At 33.6% G+C, this 21,162-nt stretch overlaps 4 protein-coding genes across 4 annotated transcripts; 2 read left to right on the top strand and 2 right to left on the bottom strand.

Moving 5' to 3' along the window:
- Nucleotides 1–1,285: 1,285 nt before the first annotated feature.
- On the bottom strand, nucleotides 1,286–4,595 carry LOC123215727 (Golgi SNAP receptor complex member 1-2). The gene is made up of 6 exons (XM_044635937.1): nucleotides 4,246–4,595; nucleotides 3,239–3,435; nucleotides 2,587–2,676; nucleotides 2,413–2,484; nucleotides 1,675–1,804; nucleotides 1,286–1,592 (listed from the first exon to the last, which is right to left on the bottom strand). Exons 1-6 carry the CDS (start codon nucleotides 4,376–4,378, stop codon nucleotides 1,495–1,497), a joined length of 720 nt encoding a protein of 239 aa, XP_044491872.1. The 5' UTR covers nucleotides 4,379–4,595; the 3' UTR covers nucleotides 1,286–1,494.
- Nucleotides 4,596–10,724: 6,129 nt separating this feature from the next.
- On the top strand, nucleotides 10,725–11,793 carry LOC123217350 (auxin-responsive protein SAUR36). The gene has a single exon (XM_044638337.1). It carries the CDS (start codon nucleotides 11,107–11,109, stop codon nucleotides 11,608–11,610), a length of 504 nt encoding a protein of 167 aa, XP_044494272.1. The 5' UTR covers nucleotides 10,725–11,106; the 3' UTR covers nucleotides 11,611–11,793.
- A 3,092-nt stretch (nucleotides 11,794–14,885) lies between these two features.
- LOC123217349 (plasmodesmata-located protein 8) lies at nucleotides 14,886–17,231 on the top strand. Its single transcript, XM_044638336.1, has 3 exons — nucleotides 14,886–15,707; nucleotides 16,786–16,893; nucleotides 17,008–17,231. Exons 1-3 carry the CDS (start codon nucleotides 14,954–14,956, stop codon nucleotides 17,010–17,012), a joined length of 867 nt encoding a protein of 288 aa, XP_044494271.1. The 5' UTR covers nucleotides 14,886–14,953; the 3' UTR covers nucleotides 17,013–17,231.
- Nucleotides 17,232–18,763: 1,532 nt separating this feature from the next.
- LOC123215610 (pectinesterase 2) lies at nucleotides 18,764–21,162 on the bottom strand. The gene is made up of 2 exons (XM_044635786.1): nucleotides 20,137–21,162; nucleotides 18,764–19,569 (listed from the first exon to the last, which is right to left on the bottom strand). Exons 1-2 carry the CDS (start codon nucleotides 20,996–20,998, stop codon nucleotides 18,881–18,883), a joined length of 1,551 nt encoding a protein of 516 aa, XP_044491721.1. The 5' UTR covers nucleotides 20,999–21,162; the 3' UTR covers nucleotides 18,764–18,880.

Raw genomic sequence — 21,162 nt, 5'->3', positions numbered from 1 at the left:
CAATTCCTGGTGAATGAATGGTTACAGAAAACTTCAATTTCAACCGTTTCTAACAGACTGGTTAGTTTCCCCAGCTTTTCTATTTCAATTTGCTTCTTTTAAGCAATGATTTAAAACTGGTATGGGCTTTAATCCAACCAAGAAGTCAATCCAAATCCAACATGATCCAATTAGACGGACCGTTAAACTGTTTAAATATAAATTAGAATAATACGTAAAATAAAATTGTCTTCATAAATATAATATAGAAATGTGATCCGGAGATTGAAGTTGAAACAAAATTGGCCCATCCCGAGCCACTTGAGTACATAAAATGTATGCACCGATAATGTATTATAATTTCATTAAAAATTATTTTATCTTTAATTCAAAATTATTTAATCATAAAATATATACACAAATATGTATATTTATTTTGTATATTCAAAATGTGTACATATAATTATATAATTTTATTGATATTCATTTTGCAAAGAATTTCTATCCAGTCATATATAAAAATAAAAATCTGTCAGCCAAAGCAAACTTTCCATGAATGCACAGTATAGGTAAGGCTAGAAGTTAAAGGTTCATTGTCTGTTATAGTTCTCAGAACCAAAATTTATAAAAGGGCATGCTCACACTACGCCATAGCTCCCTTTTGCAGAGGCACACAAAAAAATTAACTTTTCCAGGTACGGTTAAAAAATGATATGCCTATTCAAGGAAAAAAAAAAGCCGCATCAACGGGACGCTTATGGCCCTCTGTTAAAAAAAGCCCAGTAAGAATATAATAACAAGAAATTTACCCGCCCCTTTACGTTATATGAGATTAAAACAGTGGATTTTATCTAGGGAAAAAAAGACTTTCGCAGGGCTAAAACAGTAGAGGCAACAAGGTTTGATGTAGCTACAGACTATGAAGCTACATACTAATTTGGACCACAACAAGAGGAAGACATGGATGGATCATTCAACTGTAGCAAACCAAGAACTACTATAACAAGCACAATACCTTGGCAATCACATGCAGCAGCATCAGCAACACCATCTGGCAAATCTTGTGAGCAATGAATATAAGGGGAAAGAAAAGAAAAAAAAAATCCTAGCACATGCAAGTCATAAATTTAAAAGAGAAACACCCTATGCAACACGGTAAAGGCAGCTCATACTAGGCCAAAACCTGCGACCACTATTGACATTGACGCATGATAAGGAACCAACTTTCAAACTGGTGTTTCCAATGCACTTCATGTTTACCTAATTTCCCCACATAATTCCTCCCTGCAAATTCTGAACATTAATATTTAACCGTCTGGAAGAGTAATCACATATTTTATATATGAAACAAGATTAGACTTTCCATTTCTCTAGGTAATGGCACCATAGAAGTACCATAAACTTCAGAAAAAGAAATTCATCTGTTTTAAAAAAATAATACATGAGCAAAATTCCTACGTAAAAACACCATCATTATAGATCCGTATATCAACAAATTATATATCACATCTTTTGTCATTTTGATAGCCAATAGACAATAAGAAACAACGTACAAGCAGCAATAACTGCAGACAGAATAAGAGTGTCTCTTGAACGCCTCCTTCTGATGGAACCTGAAAAGAAAAAAAGGTAGGAATTAATGATGACTAACATTAAAAAAAAAAAATTGGTTGTATGAATTGTTTTATCAAGTACCGAGTAAGCCTCGAATAGGGGGGAACATGTCACTCAAAACCTTCACTTTTCTCTGAACGTCTCCAAACAAAGCCCTTTGAGAGCCCAGGGCAGCTCTTGTCGTTTGAGCTTGACTAATTACATCATCTATCTGCACAAAGGTGAACCCAAAATTCTCAGATAGATCAATAACAAAGACCCCTCTCATCATTTTTAATAGAATTTATGTCTCCAAGTTAAGGAATGGTTAAAGCAATCCTACGTATACACACTTTGAGCACATAAAGTGAATACACATATAATGTGTCTTCATAGGATTAAGTCTTATTTTATCTTTAATTTAAAATTACTCAATCATATGATGACACATTATCTGTGTACCCATTTTGTGTACTCAAAGTGCGTAGACATAGTTTTATTGAATACTAGATGCTATTCTTTTGAAAAATTTCCAAATTAAATAAAAAGGTTTTTAAGCCAAATTTTTCCCAAATCAATTCAGGCATCATATACTGAGTTATATGAACTTTGCTATTTAAGCTTTATCACAAGCCAACAGCCTTATTTAAGTTAGCTCGCATTCTACATCAACTTTATGGGTATTTCGACAGGCACCAATTTAATATTATTCAGAAACCTATATAAGCTTCAACCCTGTCCATTTGTTAACCAGTTTTATGTTTTTACAAAACATCTGTAGGAAAGTACTAAACCACCGTAACTTTACATATAACCATAAATGAACATTCTGAATCTTACATGAGCTATGCTTCCATGGATGGCAGCTCGCTCTCGTAATAACTGCATTCTTGGTGACATACTCCCAGATGCCTACAAGAAGGCAGATACATCATACTCATCTTTGGGGAAAAAACAAATGCATTTAAATAATTATAGGGATTAAATAAAATGTCCAGTTTCAATCATGCTCACCTTATACTCACTGATGTCATCCCTAACAGAACTCAGAAGCTCTGCGTGTTCCCTCATGGAGTTTATGTTTCCCTTGATTCTTCTGAATTCCTAACAAAATTCATATAATTGGTTCAAGAGGACAGAAGCCACGGATCAAAGAGTTCAGAGATATCAATTTCATTAAGATAAAGCATTAGACAGATCACATTTATGATGCTAGCAGCAGTTTAGAAATCACTTATAAACTGGGTTCTATTAAAAGCAAGTTTAGATCTATTAGTGTTGGAAAACACTCCAAGCACTAAGATATCAAGGTCTGCCTGACCAGTAATTAAACCATGGAATAAAAATACAAATGTATACTATAATTTTAAAGAATATTAAGATGGCAAACATATGTTACACAGAATTAAAATCCCAAGGTTGCACCTAAGAGATTTAAATACAGAATAAAGCAGATGAGATAAAAAGTGACAATTTAGAAAACGTGAAGTAATAGCTATATGGGATTACGTATACTTTACACAACAAAGATCCCAAACTGTCTCTTTTGCTTCTCAAAATAAGTTGCATGCCAGTTGTTGCAAAAGTTGATGACACTCATTGAAATGATGTGAATTTATGGATAGCCAAAATGAAAGAAAAAAACAAACATAATAGAACACAAAACCTGTGTAAACTCATGAAGTATGTCTCTGTGTCTTGCCAGCTTCTGAGTTACTGAAGTGGTTGGTGCAGCAGATGCAGCACATCTACTCATTGCATCATTCGTATCTAGCAGCTTCTCTAGCAATGACTGGATTTCCATTTCCATGGACTTCCAGGACCTGCCAGATCCAATGGTTGGTGATCCACTATCCACATAACCTGAACAGAAAGTGAATATCATCAAAAAGAAAAACAAACCCCAGATATTGAAACTTAAGAGAAAAACATAATTTCTGACAGAGAAAATGAGCTTGCAGTGACAGAGCATGAAACAGATCCAATGTTCTCTGGTCTGTCCTTTTGAGTGCTAAATAGAAAAGGTATCCTCAAAATCACACTTCTATTGTTGCAAAACCAGAGATCAAACATACTAAAGAAGCCACTTGGGCAAGAATGTTACCAATAGTTGTATATTAAGAGCACAAGACCCAGATTTATAAATTCACTTAATAAAAAAGGAAAAACTACTTCCAGTGTGGAGAATGTTTCGACATATCAACTTCGTTAAGAAAAAATTAAGTGTAGCCAGAATTGCTAAGACAAACAAGGTATTGTTATAATGCCAATGCTTCTTCTAACTAGTGCTTCAGTCTGTAAAAGCACTGTCCGATACTTGTTTCAGTAACAACAAACTCTACGCACTAACAATAAATACAAACACAGTATTAATGCTGATATGTTATTACTTGACTGATCACTCCAGCATTTTACCCATGTTTGTACTCATTTTTAGTGCATTTAGTATTACTCTTTCGCTAATGGCTTAAAATTAATCAATTACTAATAATCAAACTCTTCTATTATTCGAATAGATGAATGCGAAACCATATAAATCTACACTGAAAATACACAAATGCAAATGATAAGCACATTCCATGAACAATTTTAACATTAATGAAATTTCCCAAGTTTAGATCCAAAATGCAGAGCAAATAACTAGTTCGAATAAGATAGTACAACGAATCAAACCTCCTTGGGTGAACCTTGCGCCGAGCTTAGCGTACGAGGAAAGCTTAACATCGAGATCACCTTCGATCTTACGTGCCTCCTTTCTGAGTTCCTCCCAACCCGATTCCTGTAGATACAGATTCGGATCTGTCATTGGATCTTTGGGCAATTCAGTTTCCCGAGTCCCTTGCGTTTTCAGTTCTTCTACGATCCAACGGCGGCGGTTGATTCACTTGTTACAGTTGAAAATTGAAATAACTCGCATTACCGTCTCAGGCTGCTTTATTTACAAAATCACACTGTCGACTCTCTTCTTCTATCCCGCTGTTCATTAGCGAGCGAGCACCAGAAATTTGAGTTGAATCTAGTCCGTCCACGAAATTAAGATCACGACGAGTCCACGTTACAATTGGGCATATGAACTTCAGCAAGAGCCCATCTTAAGCCCAAATAAGGCAATCCGATTGGCCCGATGACATGAACATATGATCCACTGAATTAGAGTAGATTGGATGCGAGCTCATCTTGTCCATCAACAACGGGTCCACGATAACAATTGGGCTTCTAAAGTGACATAGGAGCCCATCTTTAGCTTAATCAATAGGGTAACCTGATTGACCTGGTGATATGTAAATATGATCCAATAAATTAGAGGTAGATTCGATCTGAGTTATTTTATCCATCCACAAAATTCCACACAATAAATGAAATGGTAACAATTGGGCTTTTAAACTTGTATAAGAGCCCATCATGAGCCTAATCAATAAGGTAACCCAATCGGCTTGATGATTTGTAAATATGATTCAATGAATTACAAAAATATTCGATCTAAACTTATATTGTTTGTCTACAAAATTAAGATAGTGACGTGTCCACAAAACAAATAATTTGGTAAAATTGCGCTTGTAAATTTAAAAAAAAAAAATCATCTAAAGCTCAATCAAACAATTCAATCAATATGAGATCTTGATTGGTCGAAGATTAATAAGTATAATACAATGAATTTGGGATAGATTTTATTTGAACTGCTTGAGTTTGGATCACTATTTAAATCAAGCGTGCTAAAAACTTTTTTGCTTGAACTCAATCAACTCAAATTGGAGCTTACTGCACTAACAATTTTTTTTTTCTTGATAACTCTTTTGGATTTAAATAGTTCTTATTTTTTTTTTGAGATAATTTGAACAAATCGAGTTTGATCTCAAGCTGATAGTTATACATTTCAGCCAAGCTTAAATTTACCTTTATTTAGATTCAATTTAATTTGAATCTATTCTTAAATACACTGATCTAGCTGCTTACAAATTGGGTTATAGGCCTAATTAATAAGCCCATAGGCCCAAAAAAAGTGTTGTCCAAGTAATATGGACCTGGAAAGAGCCCAAGTAATATGGCATCCAAATAGGCCTAATGGTCATCATCTTCGAAATGTTTGGACTAGTAACTTAATTTTATCACTATTTGCTGGACATTCTTAAATTGTCTTTTGTGATTTGATTCTAAGCCAATTTTTCCAACCAATAATGTCAATGGATGATAACCTAGGGAGCCTGAAAAGCATATATAGTAAGCTGAACAAAGAGTCAAAATTAATAAATCCAAATTGTGATTTTCCATGAAAGAGGAGAAAAATTCAAATTCTATTTGTCCTTCTCTTTTCTATTTTGATTATCAATTTTCCAATTAAAGATGTGAAATATGCATGGAAAGTTCCCATTCATGAAATAAAATTGTAGCCTTTTTTCAGCATATATTCCGGTAAAAAGAAAACAGGAATCAAGAATGCTACAGAATAAATACGGAAATCCTCTCCCCAGTGCTCTCTTTCTTAACAAAAAAATAAAAATAAAAAAAAATAAAAAAATAAGGTTGATTTATTGATGCGATGACCATTAAACATAATTGTTTTATTCTTGTCTTGTTCTTGATAAGATGAGAGACATTATCGTTTTTGTTACATGAATTATTGAAAATCTTTATCCTCGAGAACAATTATCTTTTATGATGATATTATGATAAATAATTAAAAATATAATAAATATTTCATAAATTATAATTTAAGAATATGTATGAGCTAGAAAAGGTAATAGGTGAGAAAATATTTATTCTTTTATGTCAAGAATCCACTCTCCATATAAATGGGGTTTTAACATTATTATAATTAGAATTGATCTAAATTATTTAAATTTAAATTCAAGTTTAGACCAATCAAGCAGAATACGAGTCAAGGATTGTGCATATTTTCATTAAACAATTTTAGTTAAAATTGGATGCAATTGAATCCCAAATTAAATTATATTTTAGATAAGTTCGAATATTAACTTATTAATCTTAAACTAAATTTTTTAAATTAAGATCGATCTTAAATTGGGAAGTCTTAACCCGAATCAAATAGATCAATACACGAATGATAATGATGGAAATATTTAAAATAACTCGTAACCATAAACATTAGTTTACCTAATGTGGAAGCAAGCGTGGATTGACCCTGGAAATCTTCACCGAACCCAGCAAAAATATTACAAAATACTGAGTTAGATGGATCACTTCTCTTGGCATCGAATAGTCGATGCATGCAGGAAGAGTGAGCAAAGAATTGAAAAGTCTTTGGAGGGTTCTATTGAATTCAAACTTCGTTTATATAATTAATTTATGACAATGAAACTGAAGCATGGCATGACTTGTCAGCCACACGTTAACTTATAAAAGTAGATTTGCAGTTGAAATGCCAAAATTGGGACAAATAAGTCCGACGAACAGCTGGGAGTTTAGATTTTTATTCCTGAAGAAACTGAATAACCTTGAGTAGAAGTAATCGGAGCCCTTAATTTTCAAGATACCGCGTTTTTTAATACTTAAAAAATCGTGTCTGAATTGAATTTTCATCGCATTAAATTTAGTCCAGGTTAACCCAGGTGACGTAAAATTAGAAAGATGATATATGCTTACATTAAAAGTCAAGCCATTGAAGTAAAAGTAGGACAATTCAAACTCGTTCGACTATTTAAGTTCAATTTTGGCTTATATTTAGTGTACAATTAATTTTTTTAAATCGAATCTTAAATAATAAATTTGAGTTTGAATTTATAATCATCCAAATTAATTAAATATATTAATAAAAAAGATAAATAGTATTATTGAATACCAAGAAAATAAATAATATTATTAAGAGAAAATTTAATATAATAAATTAAAACTTTATTTTGAATTTAATTTAAATAAAACAAAATTCCAATTTAATTAAAACCAGTTTTGTTGCATCCGGTAATAGGGACCAAGAGCCAATTCGATCGTGCCATCAAGTAATATATATTGTCATAAAGGGGTTGTTTGATTCTAAATATTTAAAGATTATCTTGGTAATTTATATTTTATTACTTATATTATCTTGTTTAGGTTGTCAGTAATAAAATATTATGGTAATCTTCTATTAGTAATACTGATATGACATGTAATATAGATAATAATTTGATTAACACCTTCAATTTAGATTTTAAAAGATTACTGAGATTATCTTACTTTTTATTATAATTATATTATTATTTAATAATTTTTAAGATAAAAATAAATTTATTTATAATTAATATTTTATATTTTATTACTTATATTATCTTGTTTAGGTTGTCAGTAATAAAATATTATGGTAATCTTCTATTAGCAATACTGATATGACAGGTAATATAGATAGTAATTTGATTAACACTTTCAATTTAGATTTTAAAAGATTATCGAGATTATCTTACTTTTTATTATAATTATATTATTATTTATTAATTTTTAAGATAAAAATAAATTTATTTATAATTAATATAATAAATAATATAAAAATATTTAAAAATAATTATATTTAAAGATATTTAAATAAAATAATTATTAATATTTATTAATTATTTTTAATCAAATATAATAATTATTTATATTTATCAAATTTTATCAATAATAAAAATTATTTACACTTATTAATTTTTTAAATAATTTTGATTTTAATAATAAAATATTATCTTAAATTAAGCGTTGTCTGATTTTTTTCTTCGATCGATCAAGGCGCAGCACAACTCAGGTACAGGTGTCCGTACAAATGATGACAATTTGCAGACGATTAAATTTGAAAAAAAGATACGGGGACAGATTGAAACATGATAAGAATGCAGCGTCAGGAATTGGAATTTTCTTGATTCTTTGATTATTTTATTATTATTTATTTTAAAAAGTCTTTATATTGGATTAAAGTAAATAGTGAGACAAAAACAGTGAGATTGACGTGTCTCAACCAGAACAACTTTAGCGGCTAGTGATTCCAAACACGGCTCCTTGATTTGATATAAAGCCAATAAATTTGGTGACTTCTTCGCATGACATAAAGGTTAACTTAATTATAGCCAAACATATCATTATCCAACGCCCCAGGAAGGAATAACAAAGGTTCAACAAAGCCAGCCGTTAGGTGAATATGATAGCCGTACATACTCTCGACAAGCCATTTATTATTCAATGTTGTACTTGCTTTTCTTTTGTTCAAATTGTTAATCTAAATCCTTTTGTATTATTAATCAGGGACTTTAGGTTTTAATTGTAAAATGACTAAGGATCTAATTTTGGTTTTATTAACTTATGGGTATACTTGAGTTTTAACTCGACCGTGAAACTTAATCCTAACTTTTGTTAACTAATTTATAAATTTGATTGAGTTTTAACACTTTGACTAATTTATTATGAATGTTTTTTCTTTTATTGATATTTTTAAGCTTTTATTGACTAACTCATAGATCTATTTGGATTTTAATTTAAAAGTTTAAAAATTTTAAATTAATCCATTATTAATATTATAATATATTTGAATTTCAATTATTAATATGACATAAATCAATCGAATTTAGATATTAATTATATTAGGTTGTCTTTCATTTTTCTTTCTCTTATATTGAGACATATATTCCAATACAAATTAAACATCTCCCACCGACTCCCTCCATTAATGACTAACAAAATTCATCTTTTTTACTAATTCCTATTTGATTCAAATAACTCTCCCAGTCCAAGCAAGATTCTAGCTAATCAGTGGATTGGTCGACTCTTATTTGAAGCATACTTTAAACGAAGGCGAGCGACAACCGTGAGGGCAAGACAAGGAAGCGTTGGGGAATGGCCTGGCCCACCACATTGAATATGGAATACGTGACTTGGTATCATTGGTCCACGTTTCTTTGATGGACCGAAGATTTTTTTTGGAAAGGTCAGTCTTAATGGGAAATAATTAATTAATTTGCAGTAGTTGCCGAAATACGAAGATGCACGATACGATGCGCAGTATTGTACGGATTGCTGGACGTTTCCGTTTGGATTTCCAGGTTTATACGGTTTTTCTTTGAGAAGGGAAAAGACCGTTATTGCGTTCAACTCGAGTTCATCCATGCAAAGCAAGCAGTCAACGTCTTCGGTCTATAAGAAGACCAGGATGCCCTTTTATACCGAGTGTGTGTATATATATATATATATATATATATATATATATATATATATATATAATGGCACCTTTATAGATTATATTATATTATTTTTAATTTTTAATTATATAATAATATATTATTATTTATATATAAAATTATATATATAATACTGTCCTTATAATATATGATAACTTACTATTTATATAGAGATGGATTTAAAATAATATTTCAATTAGAGTCAAATTCAAATTGAAATTTTAATTGAGTAATTTGGTTTGAATTTGATTTATTTATCTTATTGATCCTTTAATAATATTGTTCTTCGCATTATCAATACTATTTATTTCAAACCCTCTTATGGAAACTATACAATATTTCTAATGAATTTAAGTATTAAAGATTTAAATTGAATTCAAATTAACATATATTTAGACTTTACTCAAATTCATCCCTAATCCCTTACACCAGGAGACTGAAACTGTAAATCCATGTTTTTACTTGATACAAAAAATCAACTTTTCAAATATAAATAATAACCTTTTGATCATAAAAATATTTGAAATTCACAAAACGGGCATGAACTTTTACTCTTTCACTCTTCAAAAACCGTAAAATATGTCACTTATCTTGTTACAAATTTACTAAATTATATATCATTTCCCCAAATTATATAAATAAATTAATTAAATTTGTTAAAAAATGTATAAAAATTTTATGTACTTTGTGTCAGCACTCTCAATTTCTCGGAAGCCACATATGGTTGAACTTTAAAGCCTAATTTCTGACTCCTGAGCACTCATATCCAAGAGCGCACAGATACGTCTTGACCGCAACCACAATTAATATTATTTTAATTTCTTAATTAAGATAAAGAATTCAAATTGCAAATCCTAGTCACATTTCCAGACCTTTGTCACCATTACAATATTCCAATCCAAGGGTGTACATTCGTTGAGTCTGAAATCGTACGATCCATATCACTGTCCTTTATTGGATGCAACCACTTAATAATCTGAACCTTCTATGCGCCCTCGTCCTGCTATATAATTCCTATTTTTTCATTCCAATCATCTCGTACAGAATTTAAAAGAATCAAATTCTCCACCCACCACCAGCACCACTATCACCACCGTCCAACCACCACCGTCTGGCCTACACGTATAAAAGAAAGAATTTGATTCTTGGCATCTATGCGAGCAATCTTGGTTATAATCTCGAATGAATACGTCATTTTGTGAAGGAAGTAAGGATGTCAAATATACCAACGTCTCTCTCTGAGGTGTGCCTCTCTGTCTCTCGTCTTACCATGTCCACCGCCGACCCGTGGCCTTTTTCCTGAAACTGTCAAATCAGTCTCGATTTTTACGCATTCAAATCACATCAATTTCGAAAACTTTTGTATTTGTTTTTGTAATTTGACATCGAAAAGGAAATCATGAGCAAGATAAGAGGGTTCAAGATCAGGAAATGTTTGATCCGGTTCACGAGATGGGTCATCAGAAAAACAAGGACAAGATCCGGATACCATCGTTTAGCTTCACAGGACGTCTCGTGCAAAAGCAAATCAATTTCGAAACTTATCAAATGGGGTCGTCGGTTGACGAACGGAGCGAAATCTCTGTACTGGACAAAGCTCAAATCGGGATACATCCCGCTGGAGAATGACCCGATTAAAGAGAAAGCAGTTCAAGTACCGAAAGGATACTTGGCTGTTTATGTTGGACAAAAAGACGGCGATTTTCACCGGGTTTTAGTGCCTGTGATTTATTTTAATCATCCTTTATTTGGTCAGCTTTTGAGGGAAGCCGAAGAAGAGTATGGGTTTAACCAGCAGGGTGGTCTTACAATCCCTTGCCGCTACTCGGAGTTCGAGCAGGTCCAGACCCGGATAGCTGCCGGGTCACGTTCCCGGAAGCTGATATGGAAACGAAGCTATTAAACCTTGTTAATGATGACGACGACGACGACGATAGATATTACATAATATAATGGCAGCGATGGCGTTTCAGGATTTTTTATTAGATAGTGCTTTGCTTTTTTACTTATTTTACTTTTACTTTTCCTTCTTTAAGCATTCTGTAATTCATCTGTAAATTTATACATGTCCTGCTTCTGCTTTTAATGGCGCTTTCAGATGATAATTACATTGATTATTATATGATAAAGACGTTGTCATTATCTGTAAGCCATTAGAATCCTTATAATCCTGCCAACTATCAGTATTGGACTATTGGTGATCAGATTTCTGAGATTTTATTGTGGGGAACATAATTTCTTATCGGATATCTTCCGAATTTTACCTGTCAGGAATATTAGGAATTTATCGTTTTCAGGCTGAGAATATGATAAAAAGGTTAGGTGCAGGTTCCTTTTCTTCAACATGACTGGTTATTTGTCTGGAAACCCATTTTTCTTTCAAATTCTGGTATTAATTGTGCCACCAAAATCCTAGAGAATGATGATTTGTTTCCGATAGAATTCGCAGCCACAAGTGTCTCTGTCACTCAAGTTGATATTAGTAGAGGCGTAGTGGAGAATCTTTTAATCAAAATCATTCTGTGGAAGCAAACCCACCACAACGTTGATTGATTGGAGAAATCTTGATCCTGTATGAATCTGCCACACGATCAGGTTCATCATCTTGTACATCGAAAATCTTGTAGATGCATGCATTTTACAGAATGAGGAGTCTCTGGAATTACAAATTTAGTAATATGCCCACACAAAGAAATCGTATGGGCAAATCTTTCTTAGAATTTTCTAGCGAAAAGGATATCTGTCTTCAAGAATCGTGTTGCAGTTCCCCACTTAGAATTTGCAGTATCAGTTTTCTTATGAGGTCCTGGAAAAGGCCTTAAATCATATCATCAGTCATGGTGACTTGGTGTGCTATTATTTTAATGTCTATTATTTGCCTTAAAGCTCTAAACCAAAATGTGCAAGTGGGTGATGTTGGACCCGATTATTGCTTTAAATTAAGCTTGAACTGGTCCAGTTGCAGCTTAATTTAATTTACGAAGTAACTTTCATTACGGTATCCGACTGGTAAATCTCAATTTCATCCTGTTAAGTAATCTGTCGGCAAAGAGAAAGTTAGACTCGCTTCTGGTTGAAGATAGAACAAAATTGAAATGCCCTTGATATCAGGTTACCGTTGAAATCTGTGACCTCTTCATCTGTGAGGGGCATACAGGTCTTACTGCCTAGTGGCTCTGTTCCCAGGTGAGCTAGTAGGGGTGCAGGGGACAACACTCCTAAGCCCATAAGGAGTCTTTGTTTAACCCATAAAGAGTCACTTCAGAGCGAATTGGTCTAAATTGTTCTTGGAAATAAGAGTATTCATGTGAATTGTATGTGTCAGCTTTAACCATTACAAGTTATTTGGATCTTCAGGAGTATGATTATTACCAGAGCAGGTCGAATCCCACTTCAGAAGATTCTTTACCAAGGATTTTCTTGGACCCTAATATGCTATGGATTCCTAGTTTCTTAAGCTGACGGACTCTTTTTGCCAATATGTTGTTCATTCAGATGGCGGAAGACGAAACAAGACCAAAGAACTAAATCCAGTCAGAACTCACATGGTTGAACAGTAATTCTTAGGTTAGTCTACTCTTAAAATAAGGTTACTGATTTGACAGTCTTTTGAAATTTTAGCACCGTTTCTCTGAATTTATAAAAGAACTGCAGGAGCTAATTGAGTGTCTCGAATGGGCTCACCGTTTGTTATCAGCGCTTTGGCCCTCCAATTAAAACAATTAATTTTAGAGATATGATTTTTTTAAAGTTTGTTATTTGGAATCAGAGCCACCAACATGTATCATATAATATGGGTGGTGAAGTCAGTATTGTAATGCTTAAGTGGAACTCAATAGTAACTAATGCATAACCAAATCATTCGAACGTTAAGATTATAAAACATGTTGGTATGTTATGATACGTAGTGTAAGATATAAAATTTGAATCTTATTTCGAAAAGTATAAATTTATGATAAAAGGCTTATATGATTTTATTCTTCAAAATTTTAATAATTATTTTTAAGACATGATTCTATCCAAAGTTCGTATCAATCTCAAACATTACAAATTAAATGATGAAGGGCATATTTGAGGCTAGTGGCCCGGAATAAAAACTATTAGGATATGCTGACCTTTATGTTAATTATTCACTTAGTAAAGTATTTAAATTCATTTAAGGGAAGAGATGCCTCTGTCAACTTAAGTAGACCCTTGAAGACCAATTTCTTTGTAAAAATTGCCCAAATGACTATTTCCCACCCAAGGTTTGATGAACAACATATTGGCAAAATACTAAACTTTCACTTATCATCTATTCCCTTTAATGAATTATGTTCAGTTTTCTATGTTTACAAAATACGAAACCACTACTAACATTTAATATAAATATCAAATTAATAATATATTCTTATTAATTGAAAATTTTATCACTTATCAAACTATTATTGAAGGTAAAATGCTATGTAAACACTTTTAATATTTTCAAAATTTTTAATTTATCTCTAACATACATCATTTTGAAAAAGCAAAAATAGAATAGAAAAATTTATGCAAAAAACCACTTTTTATTAACAAAATTCATTTAAATAAGTGAAAATATCAAATTTAATATATATTACTAATTTATTTAATGCTGTAATGACAATTAACTATGGAAATCATGGCCAGTTAAATTTAACAGAACCCTAACGCCTATTAAAGTTTGAAGCCTAAGTTTAAGAAAATGGCAGTTTCACCCTATGGTTTTGAAACGACCTCTCTCCGTTGCCGACGGCTTCTCCCTCCCGAAAATCCTCTCCTTTGATCGGTTTCCTCCCATTTTATCGTCTAGACGAAGAACTTCGTCGAGGAAGACGAAGTTCTTCGTCTTCATTTTGGAAACGATCGCAGAAGAAGATAGATCGTCTTCCCAGAAAAATTTAAGACGAAGAACTTCGTCTTCCCCGACGAAGTTTTTTACGCTTTTTACTTAACAGGGAAATTCGCCATTTAAATAGGGTGAAAATTTAAAATTTTTTGAAACTTTAAGGTTAAACTTTTTCATTTAGAGAAAATGACAAACCTTGGGTGGCGTATGGCTTTTGGCATATAAAAACTTGTCATTACAGCATACCTTGGGTGGGAAATAGTCGTTTGGCCTTCAGGAAAAACCAAAAAGCAGCCACGCACTATCTCAGTCTCTCACCGTCACACCACAAATCAATACAAAATTTAACAGAACAAAGACAAGCATATTTGGGGAAAAAAAAACACCAAGGAAAAAAATGTTCTTAAGTCTTCAATTGTACTCCTCCAACAAAACCCTTCTAGCTCTTAGTCTTTCTCCACTCTTCCTACTCTTATTTTCTCTAATCACTTACAATGGCTGCTTTGTCGAGGCTCACGTCTTCATCTATGCAGGCTGTTCTCAGGAAAAGTACGACCCCAATTCAGCCTTTGAAGCTAACCGTAACACTCTCTTAGCATCAGTCGTCAGCTCATCTTCTCAAACCGCATACAATAGCTTTGCCATTGGAAATGGAACCTCAACGCCTTCTGAAGCCAACATATATGGCTTATATCAGTGCAGGGGTGATTTGAAGACTAGTGATTGCTCCGTATGTATTCAAAGTGCTGTTAATCAGATTGGTTTGGTTTGTCCGTACTGTTATGGGGCTTCTTTGCAACTAGAAGGATGTTATGTGAGATATGAGCATACAGATTTCTTAGGAAAGCTTGATACAAGTCTTAAGTATAAGAAGTGCAGTACACATGTAAATAGCGATGTTGAGTTTTATAAGCGTAGAGATGACGTTTTAGCTGATTTGCAAACAGCTGTTGGCTTTAAAGTGAGTAGTTCTGGTTTAGTTGAAGGCTTTGCAGAGTGTTTGGGTGATTTGAGTCCACCTGACTGCACTGCTTGCCTTGCCGAATCTGTTGCCAAGTTGAAGAATCTATGTGGCTCCGCTGCTGCTGCTGATGTGTTCCTGGCTCAGTGTTATGCCCGCTACTGGGCATCTGGCTACTACGAGTTTTCAGGTAAACTTTACGCTCATCTCTCTTTTTTAACAAGATACCCTTATTTTAGTTGAATTATTCATTTGGGCTTGAACATAAAACACAAGAAAACCCTAGAATACAGTAAAAAAGTTTGATTTTGATACGTTTCTGACGAACTTTGAACCCATACCGTTATGCTTAAGTGTCTTCACCATTGCGAATCAAGCTGTCCTTCTGGGGCCATGCTCATCTTTCTCCTTGTATCAGTGGGCATTCATTATTTTTGTTTATATTATTATTATTATTATTATTGTTATTAGTATTATCTATCAAAGGCAACACCATTTTGACCATTCTGGTTGGGTTTTTGAGAAAGAGGGAGACCCTGTGGAGTTTTTTACTAGCCAAGAGTCAATAGGTAATCCTTTTATAAAGTAAAGCTAGTAGCATTAAGGTGCATCAGAACTTCAGTAGCTTTCTTTTAAGGCACCTCCATTTTTACAGGCATTCCTTGTTTTTTTTGCCTTGTATATTCTATTAACCTTGGTCAATTCACACTCAGAAAAGAAAAAGGTTATTAGCACTAACTTTCATTCAAATAAGACCGGTCAGCCATGACTTTTGCTGCCTTAAAAGCTCCAACAATAAAGCCACTGAATTCAGACCCTAAATCTTTCCAGTGTTGATTTGAAATAATCAATACACTACGAAGATAAACATGTCTTTGTAGAGTTCCCAGGCAAATCCAATATTGATAAAAACACAATAAAAATACAGAAGACACGTGAGCTGTATATGAACATTTTGTATCACGTAAGAATGATAAGAGAATATTAGTTAAATATATAGTATATGAGCTCCTAAATTATTAAAATACGTTTTGAATTATAAAATTTAAAAATAAAAATATAATAAATTTTGTATTTAAAATAGGCAATATCTTCATAATGATTGGACCAGGATATAAAATCTGTGTGTAACTTTGAGCAAACGTATGTGCTAGTGGCAGCCTTAATTGGTTTATCTCTTTGTACCAGTTTGTATAAATATACAATTATTTAATATAAATATTAATTGATTGGCATTGCTTTTGCTTTTGCTTTTGATGCTTGTACAGATTCCTCCAACGAGGACCAAGCTGGGAAAACAGTCGCCATTATTGTTGGTGTATTAGCAGCTGTGGCAGTTCTCATCGTTCTCCTCTCAGTCTGCCGAAGAGTTATGGGTATATATCTATATACCTATATTCTCCTCTTCAATCTGATTACTTATTTGCTAATTATTAACCTAATCACTGATTAACTGATAGTAATTAATAATTGAATAATTTTGCGTGAAGGTTAAGCAGACTGATCATCATGCGATGGAGCGCGATGAAAATTGTACTGAAGGCTGGTGATGTTGTAACTGCAACAACTCTACTATCTTTTACCTTTTTCCCGTTTTGATACAGTATTGTAATCTCCAAAAGGGCTGCCGATTTCGTAATTTCATGCTGTACACACATCATCCACTTCTTTATTTTATATTTTAAAGTTAAATGTACTTTTTGGAAAATTGTTATTTGGTGGTGTTGGAACGGTAATCATTTCGTTTATAAGACATTATTTATATAGGGTTAAAATTAGTTTTAAACTGAGTTGTTTGATATCAATTTTATATTTGATTTAAAATAAGTTGAATTTGAGAAGGTTTGAGTTAAGTCAATTTAAGTCTAACAAATCATCGAAAAATTATTAACAAATTCTTCTCTAATTATTATTTTTTTTCTGATAATTTTTCTTCTTCACTAACTTTTTTTTCTACTATTCTTTATCTAGATATTTCCATGGATAAATCTTTTGGCCATCAAAATGACAAATGTGCGAATCAAATATAGTTGCATTATTAAAGATAAATTCTTCTTCGGTGTTGGGAAGTGGAGAGAACCATAGTTCAATATTGTTGGGTCTACAAAGTGCTACCAGGGCTCTCTTGCATAGTTTAAGGGGTTCAAATCTACCAAAAGTATTATTGGGTCTCTCTTACATAGTTTAAGGGGTTCAGATCTACCAAAAGTATTATTGGGTCATTTTTATCTAGTTCAAGTTAATTACCAAATGTGTATTCTCTCCCCTTAACTAGGTCAGTCGTGGTTGGGTCTCCATGATGAAAGTTGGACCCTCATGCAACTTAATTTTTAATCCATCTGGATCCCCCTCTTAACCAGGACTAGGTCTCCACTGATGTAATTTTTCTGAAGTAGAACCTTTTCACAATTTAATTCCCGTTGACTGGGCCAATCGGGGTTGGGTCTATAAGGATGGGATTAGCCTCGAATGAGATTTTAATAAAGTTGGACTCACATGCAACTTAATTCTCAACCACGTGAATTCTTCTCTTAACCACCAACTGGGTTGGGTCCCATGAGATTTTACGAAGTTTGAGTTGAAACCACGCTGTTGAATGGAATTGTTCTTGAACTTAGGTTTTGATATTCTTTGTTGGGTCTCTTTCACCCCAAAAAACTTATTAAAGGGAAGAGGATTTGGCCTCACCCTTATATTCCCATGCCTAGCTTAATTCTCACCGGAAGTTAGCCTCCCAATTTTCCTGTTTTTCTTCTCTTTTATTCTTCTTGTTTTTCCACTTTGGTGTGCTTCAATGACGCAACAGTAACATGGATCACTGGGATTGGTTTCTTCCTCACCAGACGTGGAAACATGAAGCAAATTTGATGTGTCATCAACTTTATTCAGTAGAACATAATCTTAGATTAAAGTAAATAGATAATCACGAACAAATAAGATGATGCTAGATGTAAATATTAATTAGTATAAATAATATTATTAAATGATTTATATAGTCTAGAATACAATGACATGTCAATTTGTTTATGTCTGTAAATTAACAACTGTTAGTTGGTAATAGATTATCTTTAATAAATAGAAAAAAATGGCTCTTTTTAAGTCAAAGAAATTCATGACATGAAAATCCCTTTATGATGTTGGTAGCTCAACCAACTAATTAAATTTGGAATTAGAAATCATCAAGACTCATAACTACATTAAATTTAATAAAGATATTGATGCAATAAGAGAAGAAAATAATAGCAATTCGTATTAAAATTTCATCACATTAATTTCGCAAAGAATATGACAAACCAATAAACAGAAACATATTACAATAAGAGTTTCAATTCTAATTAAACGAGGCGCAATAAGGAAATCAAATCAGAGGCCGGAGGTGAAAGGCACGTTGGTGGCCGGCAACCAAGAATTTCCGGCAATAAAATTCCCGACGGTGAACTGGTTAACTTGGGAGGCACTAGTAAGGACATGATAGCCAGCCCACTTGACCCTATTAGCCGTGGATGAACCAGAGCCGGTGTTCTTGTACTCAGCATAATACAAAGTGCTGAGAGCAAAATCACCATCCCACTCCATCCACCCAGCTGGGTTAATCAAGCTACCAAGATTCGTTGTCATGAAAACGGTTCTTGAATATTCCTTCCATGGCCTTCCAAGATATGTTTTAACCGAGCTTTCCACTGGCTTCAAATCGGAAGCAGCGGTAACAATGCAGTTTTGAATAATAATTCCAGTGTTTTGGTTTGGATCAGTCCTTCCTTGGGCAGTGATGGTGTTGGTTTTGTTGGGAGGATTGCGAGGATATATATTGCAGTTTTGGAAGACGACTGCTGCATTTCCGAAGATGAAATCTACAGTTCCGTAAATGTTGCAATCTCTGTAGAATTGTCTCTCTGAATGAACGTAAAGAGTGTCTTGATAGCCTTCGAAACTGCACTTGTAGAACACAGACAGATCAGAACCAGAACGCAAAGCAACCGCTTGGTGATTTTGTGGACCAGCTGTGTTACGGAATGTTATGTCTCGACCAATGAATCCATCTCCTACTACGGCTGAAGAGTCACACAACACAAGAAAGCAATTAATATTCAATCTAAATGATCTAATGTTTATTTAAACAGTTCATCAATCTGTCGATCAGACCGATTAAGTTCGGGTACCAAAACATTGCTCCCAATACAGCATTAAATTACATTTCATTTTAATTCAAGCTCCGCTTTTGACTAATCTGCATTTCTACAATAATCCCTATTGGCACACTTATCAAAATCCATACTCAACCAACTTTCCTGTTTATGACTTTTGGCAAAATCTACATCATTAGCAATAGATATAGAAATTTATGATTTGACTATCAGCATATAAATATTAAATTAGAGTATGAGACTTCTTCAAATTAGTTTCAAAAAGTCATATCAGAGTATGAGACTTCTTCAAGTGGCCACAACCTTTCCACATATATACGTGAGACTTGAAGAAAGTGAGTAAATTAACTTATTAATGTTGTTTCTTGTTGTCAAAGCAAATATACCAGACACCATAATTATTCAAGCTTCGGACCATTGAAGGCTATTTCTGTGTAGAAGTATGTATGTATAGTTAAGAAGTTGATGACTTACCAACAGTGGCTGAATTGAAGGTCGTAGATCCTCCTCCAACACTTTTGCTCCCAGTAATAATAGTTTTGCCAATCCCATCTCCCACGAACATAATATTTGTCAACTTGCTTCCAACCTCTATATTCTCATTATAAGTTCCAGCCTTTATGTAAATCACATACCTTCCACTACCTGAACGGGACGAAGCAGCGGTTATGGCCTCCTTTATCGTCTTATAATTCCCAGAACCATCCTTGGCCACTACGATATTTGCCTGAGCAGCCGGTGATGTAGTCTGCAATAGCTTTCTGTCACCGGGCTTGACCCAATTCGGGAACCCATCTTTGTAGCTAGGTTTACTATCTGAAACTTTATTGAGAGACAAAGTGTTGCTAATTAACTTTGACACATTATTTGACATCAAGGGTAAAAGATAATCGCCCACCCCAAGTTCAATAAAACCGGCTCGGCATGTCTCTAAGTTGGTCAGAGCCGTGCTGAGCCATGTTTGTTGATCAACTTGGGTGCACTTGGTGCTCGGGTCTAAGGTTTTGTTGAGCTTCTGGACTGTTAACTCATACAACTTCAGGCAGTCGTCCCATGCAACCTTCTCGAGTTGGTTTCGGCACTTGGGGCCTAGGTTGTAAGTGTTTGATTCCGCATTCTTTGCTCGTGCTAAAGCAAGTTTCATGGAGATTTTATAAAAATCGGACTCATTATGGATACGACTGTGATCAGGGTCATGAGACAAAAAGTACTGACATGGCTGAGGGTTCGGTGTTTTGCCGCACCATGTTTGCACGTCATTTTTACTGTAACCGAGAATGGTTGGGGAGAGAAAAAGAAGCACAGTTGAAAGTGTTATAAGAGTTGAAGGAGCCATCTGCGAGTTTCTTATGAGGTTTGTGTGCGTAATTGGGTGCTAAGCTCATTGGTTTATATAGAGAAGAAAAGTTGGTTTCAGGGAAAGGATCCAATAATTGAAATGTATTCATAATTGACTTTTCTCTGAGTGCTGATTTGGAGAGATGAAAGGGGCTGCAGCCA

This window comes from Mangifera indica, chromosome 5 (genome assembly GCF_011075055.1).
Source record: "Mangifera indica cultivar Alphonso chromosome 5, CATAS_Mindica_2.1, whole genome shotgun sequence".
Taxonomy (NCBI): Eukaryota; Viridiplantae; Streptophyta; class Magnoliopsida; order Sapindales; family Anacardiaceae; genus Mangifera; species Mangifera indica.
The sequence above is the reverse complement of the archived record's forward strand: the minus strand, read 5'-3'. Positions and strand labels throughout refer to the sequence as shown.

Coding starts and splice junctions, on each gene's coding strand:
- LOC123215727 (XM_044635937.1), bottom strand. CDS start 4,378: ATGACAGATCCGAATCTGTATCTACAGGAATCGGGTTGGGAGGAACTC. Junction 3,436..4,245: donor CGCAAGGTTCACCCAAGGAG/GTTTGATTCGTT, acceptor CTTTCTGTTCAG/GTTATGTGGATAGTGGATCA. Junction 1,805..2,412: donor TCCATGGAAGCATAGCTCAT/GTAAGATTCAGA, acceptor ACCTTTGTGCAG/ATAGATGATGTAATTAGTCA.
- LOC123217350 (XM_044638337.1), top strand. CDS start 11,107: ATGAGCAAGATAAGAGGGTTCAAGATCAGGAAATGTTTGATCCGGTTC.
- LOC123217349 (XM_044638336.1), top strand. CDS start 14,954: ATGTTCTTAAGTCTTCAATTGTACTCCTCCAACAAAACCCTTCTAGCT. Junction 15,708..16,785: donor TGGCTACTACGAGTTTTCAG/GTAAACTTTACG, acceptor ATGCTTGTACAG/ATTCCTCCAACGAGGACCAA.
- LOC123215610 (XM_044635786.1), bottom strand. CDS start 20,998: ATGGCTCCTTCAACTCTTATAACACTTTCAACTGTGCTTCTTTTTCTC. Junction 19,570..20,136: donor CTTCAATTCAGCCACTGTTG/GTAAGTCATCAA, acceptor GTGACTCTTCAG/CCGTAGTAGGAGATGGATTC.